General features: G+C 41.9%; 1 protein-coding gene across 7 annotated transcripts in view; it reads right to left on the bottom strand.

The window, feature by feature from the left end:
• The window catches only part of CMTR1 (cap methyltransferase 1), a 110,597-nt gene extending 96,543 nt beyond the window's left edge, over positions 1-14,054 (bottom strand). For all 7 annotated transcript variants that reach the window (XM_037519620.2, XM_054698755.1, XM_037519623.2 and 4 more), the window contains exons 1-3: positions 13,826-14,054; positions 7,425-7,553; positions 1,529-2,269 (exon numbers count right to left, since the gene is read on the bottom strand). In XM_037519620.2, coding sequence (XP_037375517.1) covers positions 1,529-2,269; positions 7,425-7,553; positions 13,826-13,936 — 981 coding nt within the window. In that variant the 5' untranslated portion in view covers positions 13,937-14,054. The remainder of the gene's footprint in view (positions 1-1,528; positions 2,270-7,424; positions 7,554-13,825) is intronic.
• Between the last annotated feature and the right edge of the window lie 374 nt (positions 14,055-14,428).

Here is a 14,428-nt window from a genome sequence, read left to right as displayed (position 1 = left end):
AACCCCAAGTACAGAGCCAGGCAACTTGGGGGTTCCAAAAAAAAATTTCTGTGTGAAGCAGTAAAACAGCATGGGTTGAATGCGCTTCTGAAGAAGCAGTAGGAGTAGGGCAAATCTACAGAATTTGGTGGCAGGGGGGAAATATAACCAATAAACAAAGGACTAGATTATCTATGACCCTCTTACATCTGGAGAAATTCTCTAAATCAGTCTTTTGTTGCCCTTCTTTACCATTTTAGTATGGAAAGATTTTATAGCTATATCTTGAAGCGTATTAAGATATTAATTAACAATATTAATCATTAACCATATTAATTAACAATAACTATTGCTAATTGATATATTAATTATTAACAAACATTAATTAACAATAATTATTTTTCCTGAACACATTAGACTTTAAAGAGCTCTGCTCTGGTGAAGGTGTCATACACTAAATAAGTAGATATAAGCCTCCCTCTATTAACTTCAAGCACTAGTCCATGTTAGATAAAGGAGACAAAAGGGAGGCATGAGCAAGCAGTAGATACCCTTAGAAAGACCTATTTAATCCATGGCCTTTACAGTTCAAAGGGATGGCAAAGAATAGAATGGAATTTTTGAATTGTTAAGAAATAAGCCAACACTACTGGTGTTCCTTGCACTGAGCAAAGTAAACAAAAGATAAATGCTTCTTCACTTCAATCTTGATTGGTTCTTCTTAGTTCTAAGTCAACAATGGGGAATTCTTGACATTCAACAACACTTGAACAAGTTGGTGGAGTAAAACATGTGGGTCTTATCAGATGGGAACTGACATTTTGAGCAGGGATCAGGATCAGCTCTAGTCTAAAAACTCTGGGCAAGAGTTTGTCATCTAAGCAAATGACTTGGGGATGGGGACATAATTAGTCTTACCTACCCACAGCTAAGACTGTCATCATCTCTCCTTGCTAAAGGCACTATGGAAGGGGGCTTATCATTCAATCCAACAATTGAGTTATAGTATACCTGTCCCCTCTCACGCTGGATGCTCAGAATAAAAACAAAAATATTTCTGCTCTTAGCATCTCACTTCCGAGGTTAGCTACAAAGTTAACTACTCATCATAGCTAACAAGATGCAGGTACAATAAGAGCACAGTAGCCAGCTTACCTGACTTAGCTTTGACCACACAGACCACTATTGGTTTAACTGGAATGCCACAAATTGGAGTTTGTGGCATTCTGACTTTCAACCAACCTCTCTCTGATTTGAACCCAATTCTGAGGAACCTCAGTTTTATATCCTGAGATCAGTTACATCCTTGCTAGTTCTGCCAGTCACCTTGCCCCAAATCTTAACAGCCCAACTCCAGCTCTTAATCTGATCCTCATCTTAAGCCCTGACCCCTTTACTCAAGCTCCTTATCTCAAAGTTTTCTGTTCCCATTCCACATCCTGTCTCTTGTGCTCTGCATCTGATCCCTGACCCAAAAAACAAAGAGCTCTGGCCAGAAGCTCCCAGGGGGCCTTCCTGAGGGCACTCATCCCTCCCTCCTGTGTGGTACCTGAAGATGCTGTTCCTCTTCCTGGAAAGTCTTCTCCAGTTGCTCCACTCTGGCTTGCTGTCGGGCCTGCTCTGCACACAGCTGGGACTGTAAGTCCTGCAGCTCCTGCTCCATTTTCACAATTTTCTTTGAGTTTCCTTTTTGGGTGTGCTTTTTCACATTCAGAACAGCTACCTGTTTTTCCTGCATCTGTGTTTTCAGCCTCCACATCCTGGACATGGTGACCTTAAACTGCTCTAACCTGCTATGAGATGCTGAAGGGTTTGAGGCTTTCTGCTTCTTATGAAGATGCTCGATAACTTTCGTGGGGCCAGGATAAGTATGAGGCCCTGTGGTCTTCTCACTTGGCTCAAGAGAAGTCAACTTAGGATCCAAATATTCAGAGGGTTGACTGGCCACTTCACTTTTCCCATGTAACTTTGCTGGTTGACCAGGTTCACAAGACACTTTACTCATTATGGATTTCAAATTTGAGGGGCCTTCAGCTCCAGGACCTTCTAATTCATCCAAATTAAATTTCCTTTTAGTTCGCAAGCCTTTATTTTTTCCCATTGTCTGGTTATACTTTGGGGCAAGACAAGGATACATCCTTTCCCAGTCTTCTTCAGTAACATCATATTCATACTCTGCTTCCTCCTTATTTTCCAGGGGCACCCCAAGCTGGATATGGTCTCCCTTATGGATAGAATAGACCTTTAAAGGTTCTAGACGTTCTCTGTTCAGCCAAACACCATTCAGACTCTGGGGAAAGGGATAGAAAGACAAAATCAGTTTCATGACTTTCCTCCTCTTAACGGAACTTCTCTCCTGCCACTATAACACCTTCTGCCTTTTCAGAAGGAAAACCCTTGAGAAAAAAGCAGAAAAGAAAATTTCATAAACTGTCATCTTTACAAACGGTGTATGATCTCAAATACCATGGTTTAAATAAATCAAACCCTGTTCAAGTTTTTCTTTGCATTGGTTTTCATAATCACCAATTTGAATGTCAGTGGCAGCAAAGTGATAAAAAAAGCGGGCCAGTCGATGTCTTAGTTATCAATAGGGGAAAGGTGGGGTTATCTGCACCCCTTATACATTAGTTACATCACCTGATGCTCAATCTCTGTCCAGAGTTTCTAATCAGTTGTTGAGGATGGTGTAAACCCAGAGCCCAAAGGCAATGTTGTCCTGGAGTTTTCCAGATGATTTATGTAGCTCAGTGGTTCACAACCCTGACTGTACAGTGAAATCACCTGGAAATGTTTAAAACAAAAAGCAGTGTCCAAGTCACCCTCAAGCTGAGATGGTGAATAGGCATCAGGATTTTTAAAGTCAGGTTTACATACAAACCCATACAGTGGGTCACTGTATCAAGACACAGTGCCCCTTGGCAGTCAACCTTTCCCCCATTCCCAGGCAACAAGCCATCTGTTCTCTGACCCTTTCCAGAATGCTGTATAAAATGGAATACTAATACCCTTGAATCTGGTTTCTTTCACTTAGCACATTGACTTCAAGATTTGTTCACTTTTTTTGCATGAACAGTAATTCGGTACTTTAATTGCTGAATTGTATTACAGAGTATGAATGTACCAGTTTGTTAGTCCATTCCCTAATTGGTTTTGGTGATTATGAAATCACTACAAACATGTCACATAACGTTGTATGTATATAGAAACATAAAAGCATTCACATACAAGTTTCTGTGAGAACACAGGCTTTCATTACTTTGGGGTAAATAATCTAGAAACAGGATTGATGGGTAAGTATATTTAACTGTAAGAAACTGTCAAACTTCTTTTCAAAGCGGTGGTACCAGTTTGTAGGCTCACTTGCGATGTTCAACAATTCCAGTCACTATACCCGTTCACCAGCACTTGGTATCGCTTTAACAGTTCTAAGGGTGTGTATCAGTCAGTATTTTAATTCTTTACTAAAATATAATATAAAAACATTAAAAGTGTGCAAATTGTAAGTACACAACTAAACAAATAATCACAAAGTGAATCTCACTGCAAGACCATGAGGTTTTTAAAAACCCTACATTAACATCCCAGAAAAACCCTTGTTATCTTCTTCAAGTCACTGAAGTGAATACTAGCCTGGCTTAACATCACACATTAGTTTGCCTGGTTTTTAACAGTATATAAATTGCATCATAAAATGTTTTATTTCACTCAATATTTTGTTTGTGAGATTTATCCTTGGTGTTAAATATAGCTGTAGTTCATTCAAATTAAATATAGTATATGTTTCCACAGTTTATTTATCCATTCTATGTAAATAGACATTTGGGAGTGAAAATGTTGTCATAATGTATAAATATGTGCAACTTTAATAAATAATGTCAAATACTTTTTCAAAGGAGTTGTACCAATTCATACTTCCAGCAAGACAATTTGTTCCATATCCTTGCTAATACCTGGCATTGTCAGTATGTAAATTTTAGCCACTCTCAGTGTTGTATAGAGGTATTCCATCATGGTTTTAATTTGCATTTCCCTGATCATTAATGAGGTTGAACCACTTTTCATGAATATTTAATATGTGGATTTAATATTTAATTTTGTGAAGTGCCTGGCTCTTGCCCACTTTTAAGACTGGGTTATCACTTTCTTGCTGATTTGGAGTTCTGTATACATACATCATGTATAAGTCCTTCATCCATTATGTGTAGTAAATATCTTCCAGTCTGATCTGGCCTTTCACTCTTAATGGTGTCTTCTGATGAACAGAATTCTTAAGCTTAATGTGATACTGTCATTCTTTTTAAAAAGTACCCCACGTAAGGGCAAAAATTGGAAATAATAGTTGAGAAGCACCACTCTAGCTGCCAGAAGAACTGAAGAGTCACAAGCAGCAAGATTGCACAGAATGTAACTCAGGTAGCAAGTGAACAGTAACATGATGGGGAGGAATGGTAAAGGCTCAGAAAATAGGCCAGATTCTCTAGGAAAGGAGGTGAGGAAATGCCCCAAGGCATTTTACATTGTGACTTGGAAACAAATGATTTTTTGACAGAGTTGTATATCAATACCTAGGACCGACCATCTGAAAATCTTCTCAATTAACTGAAATCTACACATCCACAACCACCAGATTTTGTGTGCAGAGTTAGCAGTCCATCAAGGTTGACTTTGGCTTTTCTTTTAAGCCAATTTTAAACCAAATTGATTTATTTGTAATTTTTATATCTGTACTTACTTAAGCTTTCAGCTTCTGGCCATTCCAGCATATGAGAGACCTTTTTATGAAGAAAGAATGTAATTCTGAGTCTTGAATTATTAGAAATATCTACCTATTGAAAAGTCTTGGCAAATGACATAAAATATGACCCTAACAGAAATACCCTGTATTTGAGATTTAAACCCTTCATTAGAAGGATTGCCAAGGCATCATGACAGAAAGAAAAGCAGCATTTTTAAGGGAAAAAAAAGAAAAAGGAAGATAAGGGTGCTTTTTACCTGTGAGAACAGTTGCTTCATCAAAACACTCCAGTCATAGCTTCTCTCAAAAAGCACTTGCCTCACAAACGGACTTAAAGCTAAGAGGTTTAAACTAATTGTATAGAAAAGAGTAGGAAAAACCAGGAGTCTACCTTTCCTCTCTCTATTATAAGTCTGAGACGCAAGAGAAGAGTCTTATGGTAACAATGGCCCTAGAAGGGTACAAACCAAAAGCTGGTGAACATCCAGAAGAACAATCCTATCTTTTGTTGGCACAGGTTGTCCTTGAGGTTGACAGAGTCAAGGAACACTAAACTCAGTCAACTTTCCAAGCTTTCAAAATGCATGCAAAATGAGTTTGGTGGGGGGCCTCCTTGGTGGCGCAAGGTGTTAAGATGCAACCTATGAAGCTGTCCATAGCCTCTGCAGCATGAGTTCCATCCCCGGCCAGGGAGCTACCCACATGGCGCAGCAGACCCCTCCTGACTCACCCACTGCTCCCCTCAGCAGTGTTTCAGTCATCTGCCTGCTCTGTTCCCCACTCTGTTTTTGGTGAATCCTCTCACCCTTCACACCTCTGGCCTATACCCCAGTTTTTGTATACATAAATAAATAAATCTTTAAAACAAAAAATGAGTTTGGTGGGCCAGCCTGTAAGATAGCTGTGATACTGTGAATTATAATAAGATATGTATATAATATATATATAATAAGATCTACATCCTATTTTTTTTTTTTTTTTTGGTGGGACCCTCGCCGGCGGCAAGGGAATGAACTGGCGCTGCAGAGGCTGCAGGCAGCCTCGCAGCCCAGCGCTCAACCACTGCGCCACCAGGGGAGGCCCCTCTACATCCTATTTCTAGCATAGAAATACTGCACATGATCAAGGAAAGAAGCAACAAGGACTCATGTCTGTAATACTGCAACCCTCTTTCTCAGATAGCCAATTTAGAAGAGGAAAACAACTTTTCCTAAGGTGTTTTGATATAAGCTATTGCAGGGGCTTGAGGATCTTAACAGTTATTATCTTAAATAGACACAATTAATCATATTTTTAAATTATGTAGTCAGTTAGCAGATTGTTTGTTGTCCTTCCCTGGTTTCTGAAAACAGGGCATAGTAGGGAGCCTTATGTGAGTTGAGTCAGGGATCATTCACTCAGTCAGTTATGCAAGAGGCCTAAGGCAAGACCTCTTATCTCTCTGGGTCTCAGATTCATCTGTTCCCAGAAGGGGTTAAACCAGATCATTTCTAAGGTTCCTTTTTCAGTGCCAATTTCTATTCTGCTCATAATGCCTCGCTGAGTGCTGAACCAATTTACTTAGCATTTGTACCCTCTCCTTCAACACAGTGCCAGTTCAACTTAATCCTAGAGGAGGAAGGTATTTTCTCCAGCTGCTTAAATCTAGCAGTTTCATGTCTGCAAAATGAGGTTGTTGGGCAGGCCTGTAAGATACCTGTGATATTGTGAATTATAACAAGATATGGATATGTGTGTGTGTATAATATTTGATCTACATCCTATTTCTAGCATAGAGCTTCTTAAAAAATGACAAAACAACACACCCTTGAGATGTCCTAAGTAGAAAGAGAGAAAGAATAGGTTTATGTCTTTAAGTTAATAAGGTGACTTTTGGAATGCACCCATATGTCAGGGGCCGGTTGCCAGTGGAATCATCCTAAGAATAAGGGTAGAAACTTCAGTACCACCCCTCAAACTTTTGGGAGAGGAGAAAAGTTAGAGGTAGAATTAAATGATCAATGACTTAATTAATCATGACAATGTAATATAAAAAATTAACAGGGCCTCCCTGGTGGCGCAAGGGGTTAAGACACAACCTATGAAGCTATTCGCAGTCACTGCAGCACGAGTTAGATACCCGGCTGGCCAGGGAGCTACCCACATGGCGCAGCAGACCTCGCCTGACTCGCCCGCTGCTCCCCTCAGCAGTGTATTTCAGTCAGTCTGGTTGTTCTGTTCCTCACTCTGTCTCTGGTGAATACTCTCACCCCCTGCACCTCCTGCCTGTATCCCAGTTCTTGTAGGCATAAATAAATAAATCTTTAGAAAAAAAATCAACACGCATAAATCAGCTGCCTTCCAATGAGATAAAAGAGAAAGATACAAAAGGAATCCAAATTGGGAAAGAAATAAAACTATCATTATTTGCAGATGACATGATAATATACATAGAAAACCCTCACGATTCCATGGAAAAACTATTTCCTTTTATGTCTTTCTCTTGCTTAATTACTCTGATTAAGAAATTCCTATCCTATTGACTATGGTGGAGGATTACTGGTGCTTCAGTGGTAGGTGGAGTATTATAACATTCATCTGAAAAGATGTAGACCTACACCCTTAAATCATCTACAGTGTTGTAAACCAACATGACCTCAATAAAAATAATTTAATTTAAAAAATCAACAAAATTCAATAAAAGTCTTTAGGTTTCTGTGGGCTATACCTTGTTGTCCATAATTGTCCACTGGCCCTCAGCATTCTGCTTCAAAACACAGTGATTTCGGGAAATCATCAGAGGGCAGATTTTTGATACCAGTTGATATGTGACACCAAATCCTCGCCCTATAGTCACCTATGGAGACAACAACATGAGAGATACAGTCAGTCACTGTGATGAAAAAGGAGGTCATTTACAATCTTGCCAATCAGCAGTGTACACATCTCCCTACTTATGAAACCAAACTTCTGTGAAATCCGAATAGTTCGTTGATTATCTCCTCCTTCAACTGCGTGGAAGCCACCAGGTAGAAAAAGGCAAGAAGTTAGGCCTCCCTGGTGACTCAAGGGGTTCAGTACAGCACTGTGAAGCTATCTGCATCCTCTGCAGCATGAGTTCAATCCTGGCCGGTCAGGGATACCCACATGGCGCAGCAGACCTCTCCTGCCTTTCCCGCTGCTCCCCTCAGCAGTGTATTTCAGTCAGTCTTCCTGTTCTGTTTCCCACTCTGACTCTGGTGAATCTTCTCACCGCCCCCCTCCGAAATCTCTGGTCTGTACCCCAGTTCTTGTATGCATAAATAAATAAATCTTTAAAAAAAGAAAAAAGGCAATAAGTTACAACAGGAAGAAACAGCTAAGTAGAGTCTGTCACCGAATGTCAGAGTTGACAGGACCGTGAAAGATCTCTGGTTCAATACCCACAAGATGGAGGAATTCTTTCTACACCCCTGTCCCCCCATTAAGTAGTCTCAAACATCACCAAGAACTGCAGTCTCTATACAAGACAGTCCCTTTAATGGCTCTGATTTGGTATCTTTCGCCCTATAAATTCCATCCACTGGTCCAGGCTCTGTATGAACACCATTAGAAAATCATCAATCCCCTTCCACCGACAGCTTTAAAGTTCTGCAGTCTTTTCCTATTTGCCCTATGTTCCCAATTATTTCACACTAACTCCCATGGCATAGCTTGAGTCTCGGCCATCTAAATGGGTCTGTAAAGAGACTGCTGGTTTATTTTTATTCCTGGATGGCATATTAAGAAAAATCAACTTAATTTCTATTACACAGTCGAATGCAAGTTTCACTTTCCCAGTTCTAGATATTATCACTGGAGCATGTAAATTGCATTAGCTTTCAAAGCAGATCTATCACACTGCCAATGTATCCTCCAGGCTTAAGAATGATTAAATTTCGGGCCTCCCCGGTGGCGCAGCGGTTGAGCGCTGGGTTGCGAAGCTGCCCGCGACCTCTGCAGTGCCGGTTCGATCCCCTGCTGCTCCCCGGCCACCAGAGGAGGGTCCCACGTGGCGCGCAGACCTCTCCTGCCGCCCGCTGCTCCCCTCAGCAGTGTGCTTCGGTCCTTCTGCCTGCTCTGCTCCCTTCTCTGGCTCTGGTGAATTCTCTCACCCTCCCGCGCTTCTGACTGTACTCAGTGCATGCATAAACAAAAAAAAAAAAAAAAAAAAGAATGATTAAATTTCGTGGTCTAACCCTGTGCCCCCAAGAATTGCTATGCTAAATCATGTCTCTTCTGTCCTATACTTGAGTAGTTGGTAAATCTGGATGCAAGTGCAAGGACTTCACATTGAGGCTACTGAATTTTATCTGGTTAGTTCAGCCTATCATGTGAGCTTGTGAATTTTTATTCTGCCATCAGATATACTCAATATCCCTTCAAGCTTTGAATCACCCAACAAATTGATATGCCTTCTGTTCAAGACACAGATAAATAGATTGAAACAGGATATAGCCAAAGGCAAAACTCTCAGGATAGCCTAGAAAACATTCTAAATACACAATCTGAGTACACAAGTCATAATTAAACTGAAAGTCTCTGCATAGAGTACATATTTTCTATCTCATCCACATGAACAGCACAGAGCCTCTGAAAAATGTTGCAAAGAAATCCCAACTCACATCTACCATACTGTCTTAATGGACCAGTCGAGTTATAATAAGAAGACAATAAACTCATTTGTGATTCAGATCCTAGAATTCCCTGCTTTTTTTTCTTGGTACACAAATCACTTCTTTAGTGACCCAGTCCACATCTTACTTGGAAACATGAAGTAAAATGGTCTGTTTTCTAAAAATTGCCTTCTTGCTCCTTTTGAAAATCTTTCAGAATCACACCTGTCCTCCTCAGCCCCTTAAAGAATACTATGACTCTCCTCACTCCAATCTATTCCTCCCCACAAACTCATCTCAGTAACAGAGATGAGGAACATCCAATCAATTGCTTAGCCCATAACCTGGGAGCCATCTTTGATCATTCACTGTCCTTCATCCCAAAGTTCAAGTCATCAGCAAATACTACTAAATATAATCCAGATGTTTAAATCTATTAATCTCTATTTGTATGGCCACTACCTTGCTCCAAACAATCAGGCCTCCTCTAGTCACACTGTGTTTTGCTCTTGTATTAGCCTCCCCTAAACCTCAAGCTTCAAAGCGAGACTGGAAAAGATGTAAAATCTTTCCCCACTTTCCTTAAAATCCTCCAATGGTCCAAACTTTCCCCCACAGTCTTAAGCCTAGCTAGGTGAGGGTCCTTTTCACCTCGCCCCTCTGCTTAAAACATGCTTCTTTCACATCTTTGAAGGGCTCCTTCTCATCTTTCAAATTTAAGATCCTCAGAGGCCTACCCTGATTACTCTTATCTAAAGTCACTGCCTGCTCCCCCATGCTCCTGATTTCCTCATGATACTAGCTGACCCTTATCATAATCCAAAATTATCTTGCTTGTTTTACTTTTCTATTGTATCTACCACTGTTCTTCTGTACATGGCACAGTTTAGTAAGTATTTACGAAAGAATGGAAAAATAAGAGTGATCTTGTTTATGAGTCCTCCCAGACTCCAGAATGGGCATTTTTTAGGTGGGACATTGGAAACTGGGCTATTACCACTGGAAACTATGGAGCAGCAGCGAGGAACTCTTACAGTGTGGCTTTTCCCCCTTTAAAATGTTGTGGAGGCCACCTCCACCAAAACCTTGCATCTGAAGTTTTTTAGAGCCTTACCAGTTTGCCAGAATTGCATTAATTATGTAAGTTCCTCTGACTTTATATTTTATATCCTTCAAAAATGGAGTGTTTAAACATTTGTCTGTCCATCCATATTTAGTAAGAATTTCTATTTAGGAAGCTTTATTTCTAATAAAGAAAGCACTTCATATTCCATTTTAATCCTTCAGGGAAGAAAGCCAGATTGCCATGTGGGTAGCCTGGGGAAAGCAGGAAAGGAAGAAGAGTGTTGCCATGTGGGTAGCCTGGGGAAAGCAGGAAAGGAAGAAGAGTGTCTTTTTCTCAAATAGTTTCATATAAACTCTGAATCAAGGAAAGTAAGGAAATACTTTTTTTCATCCTTCCCTTCACTGTCCAGTCCCAGAACTCAGTTAAGTATTACTGCTACTCCTACACCATGGTAGAGCCTGCAACGAACTTACGTGGCTATCCCTGCTCACTTTATAATGTAAAACTAAATTTTGCATGGGGACTGAGTGCCAAAAATACCACCAACTAACTCAGTGTTGGGGATTGTTTCCATTTACAACAGTTTTGCAAGCCTTTGCTCATATTAACATTACAAGATCATCTTGTCCTTCTAAGATGATCAAACTATCCTTTCTGGCTCAAACTATCCTTTTCCTTCTGGGTATGACTCCTACTGCTTCCCAGAAGAACAGCAAATATTTAAGAACCATCCTTTCTCCTCTCCCAACCCTCTTAGAGCAGAAAAATTCATGAAACTCAAATACAACAGAAGAAAAAAGAAAGATACAATGGTTTTTCCCAAAGGCCTACATACTCACAGAGTATGGGAGCTAGCTACTTTGCCATAAAATCTCTATTTGCTATCCACCAAAGTCTTTGGATTGGTTTAAGAACTCTAAAGACACCCATTTTGGCAACTTACTACCGTATTCCCTTCAATGAAGTGAGAGGCACTTGGTTTTATCTGTGAAATCTAAGACTGGGAAGACTATATACTTCCTAAAATCTTGTGCATACCAGTCCATGCTATAGTTTGGGAACCATTACACTAGGTAAGACTTCATTTCATCTCTCGACTTTGACTGCAGGCTATGCTCCAACTACTTCCTAAGACAACCACCTTGCAGGCAGCACGGCCTGACTGACCTCGCCTCCACACAAGCCTCCCAGCAGCAAGTCAGTCTTCCCACTGTCTTTACCATTTACTGTGGCTGCTCCCCACACAGGTGTCCTCACACAAAATTAGCCATTAGTTTTATTTATTTATTTTTTAAATTAATTTAAATTTTATTTTTATATTCCCCATACAATTGCAACCCCCCCATTCTGACCCCAACCCCTCCCCTCCCGCCCCCCATACCCCAAAAGTGTCTCTGGTTCATAGTTTTTTGTTGATTTTGATTTTCACTTTCTTATAGTTATTCTTCTTCCTGGTCCCTTATTTAAGTTTTCTAGATTCCTGCTATGAGTGAGACCATCCGGTATTTTTCTTTTTCTTTCTGGCTTATTTCGCTGAGCATGATCCCTTCCAGCGCCATCCATGTTGCTGCAAATTGCATGTGTTTATCTTTTTTGAATGCTGAGTAATATTCCATGGTGTATATGTACCACATCTTCTTGATCCAGTCATCTATTTTTGTAGCTATTAGTTTTAAATAAGTCTAGGAGTGCTTTATAGTCCTCCTGCCCCTGCTCCAGGTGCTTTAATTCTTTCTGCCCTCTGCCCCCCCACAGATTTACAGGGCGACAAAGCTGTTCAGAAGTAGTAATACATTGATCCACAGCAATTGAACCTGAAAGAATGAGCTAACCCATGACTACTCAGCAGCTTAGAAGGTTATATGTGAGAATGTAGTACATACACAGGGATCAGATTAAATAATTACAAAAGTCCCAAATAAGCTATATAACTAGTGTCTTCATTTGTTAACTTCCCAAAGGTATATGTGTATGAAAATGACAGTGTAGGGAAAGACCATGCTCAAGCTGAAAAATAAATGCCCATTGTGGACTCTTAGGCACTAATACCTGGACAGAGGAGAAACTAGGGGGGCAAATGTTCTCTTGGAGTTCTTCAAATCACAGCACAGAAGTAAGCCTTTGTAACACTTGATCTAGCAGCTGACCTAAATCCCTCCTCTGACCTGAGAAACCACCTTTGTATTTAATAGAACGAAATAATCTATATCTTGGCATTTGATCATGGAGTCTACACTGATGTTCTCAGATTCTTTCACTCTATAAATTTCTCTTTCCCCACTGAGCAATACACACTTTAAAGGCAGAAGTCACTCCTCGTTGGCTCTCTGTAGCATACCAAAGAAGGTAAGTACTCAGTAAATACCTGGGAAGCTGAATTGAGACTACATCGTTTATAGAAAATCTAATTAAACATACACAAGAGTCAAAAGGCTTCTTTAATTCATCTTTCATAAAAATCATTTCCAAAACCCAAATGGTTATCAGTCATCACAAGCTGACCCCTGTCAGCTCACCGTCTCAAACTGATAGGACTCTTTTAACTCTCTCCATTTACCCCTCTAGAATCAGCACCCCAGTTCTAGTGCCCTCAACTGAAACCTTGCCTCACCTTTCCTCTTTTTAAAAAAAGTTAAAATTTGCATTTATGACCGCATTAGCAAACACGACAAGCAGCCTCTGGAGGAGGGGGCTCTTATATTTCTGAATTCCTAACCCCCACCTCATGGGATGCCGAAGAGCAGTACCGAGACACAGGATAAATATTGGCCATCCAAAGCACCAATTCTCCTCTACCAAAAGAAACATGTTACATTAAAGTTTGAGGGTTTTAAGGGTCATGACCGAAAACTGGCAATCTTTTTTTAAAAAAATAAAACACTTCGAAAAAGTTCACGCTCTCGGAAGCCCTTCCTGGTTCTCGGTCAAACTCAGGGCGATTCTTGCGTCTAAGCTCCGCTACACAGTTCCAGGCCCCGGACAGGAACCGCTGGGTTCGGTGAGATCTAGGGGCCACCCCAATCCCCTCCCAACCCCGACTCCTCCTCCACCACGAATCCCTACCTTGGGCTCAAACTCTACGCCCCCCACTCCCTACGCCCCTCTTCCCGGGTCGGTCTCAACCCCGGACTCCAGCAGCAGCTCGCCCCCGAGCCCTAGGCCTCTCTCAAAGGAGCCATCTTTACTCCTACGCGGTCCCTTTGCCCCCCGCCCCAACACCTCCCACTTCAGACCCCCCCACCAACCGCTCGGCCCAGACCCAACCCTCTGCCCCCCAAGAGCCACCCTTCGCATCTCTCCTTTTCCCTCCTGCTCCCACCTCCCCCGTTCCATTCATCTCTCCCGCCCCTACGCGCTACTTCCCAGGGGCTGCTGCTCCCTCCAACCCCCTTTCCTGGCCGCAGGAGGACCCCAACCCATCCCTCTCACCTCGCCGCCATCCTCCAGCTGCAGCCACTCGGCGTCCATCCCCACCCGCCGCAAACACCAGCTCCGGCCACGGGTGCGGTCCCCGGTGAGCAAGGAGCCCGGCTCCCCCATAGCCCACTCGGCCCCGGGTCGCAGTCAACGCAGAGCGAGACCCCGACCCTGGTTCCCGCCGCCTCCTGGCTTCCTCGCGGGCGCCATACCTAAACAACAGACAGAAGCAATCGCTACGCACTCGTGATCGATGCGAACCTTCGCTCAGGCTCGGCGCCCAGCCTGCCCGCCCTTCCGCGGGCCGGAGTCACCGCGCCTGCGCAGAGGAAGCCCGGGCCCCGTCAGGCGCAGGTGAAGGGGAGTTTAGCTCCTGGTGGGGCTGGGGACGCCCCGGCCTCGCCGGCTGTGCGAGAACTTTACTCGTGCTTCCTAGCACCACCGTCCCTGCCTAGTCGCCCCAAACAACATAGTCTGTCTTACTTAAAATTATAACCAACTTTTAAGCAACTTTAAACTTGATCATTTTAAGATCTGTTAAGTCTGTTCCTACATAGTCTAAATTTGCACTACTTCCTTTTAGCGGAATCATATATATGTGTATATATATTTGCC

This window comes from Talpa occidentalis, unplaced genomic scaffold (assembly GCF_014898055.3).
Source record: "Talpa occidentalis isolate TD23 unplaced genomic scaffold, MPIMG_talOcc4v2.1 talOcc4.2, whole genome shotgun sequence".
In the NCBI taxonomy this organism is placed as follows: domain Eukaryota; kingdom Metazoa; phylum Chordata; class Mammalia; order Eulipotyphla; family Talpidae; genus Talpa; species Talpa occidentalis.
This window is presented reverse-complemented; position numbering and strand designations above follow the sequence as displayed.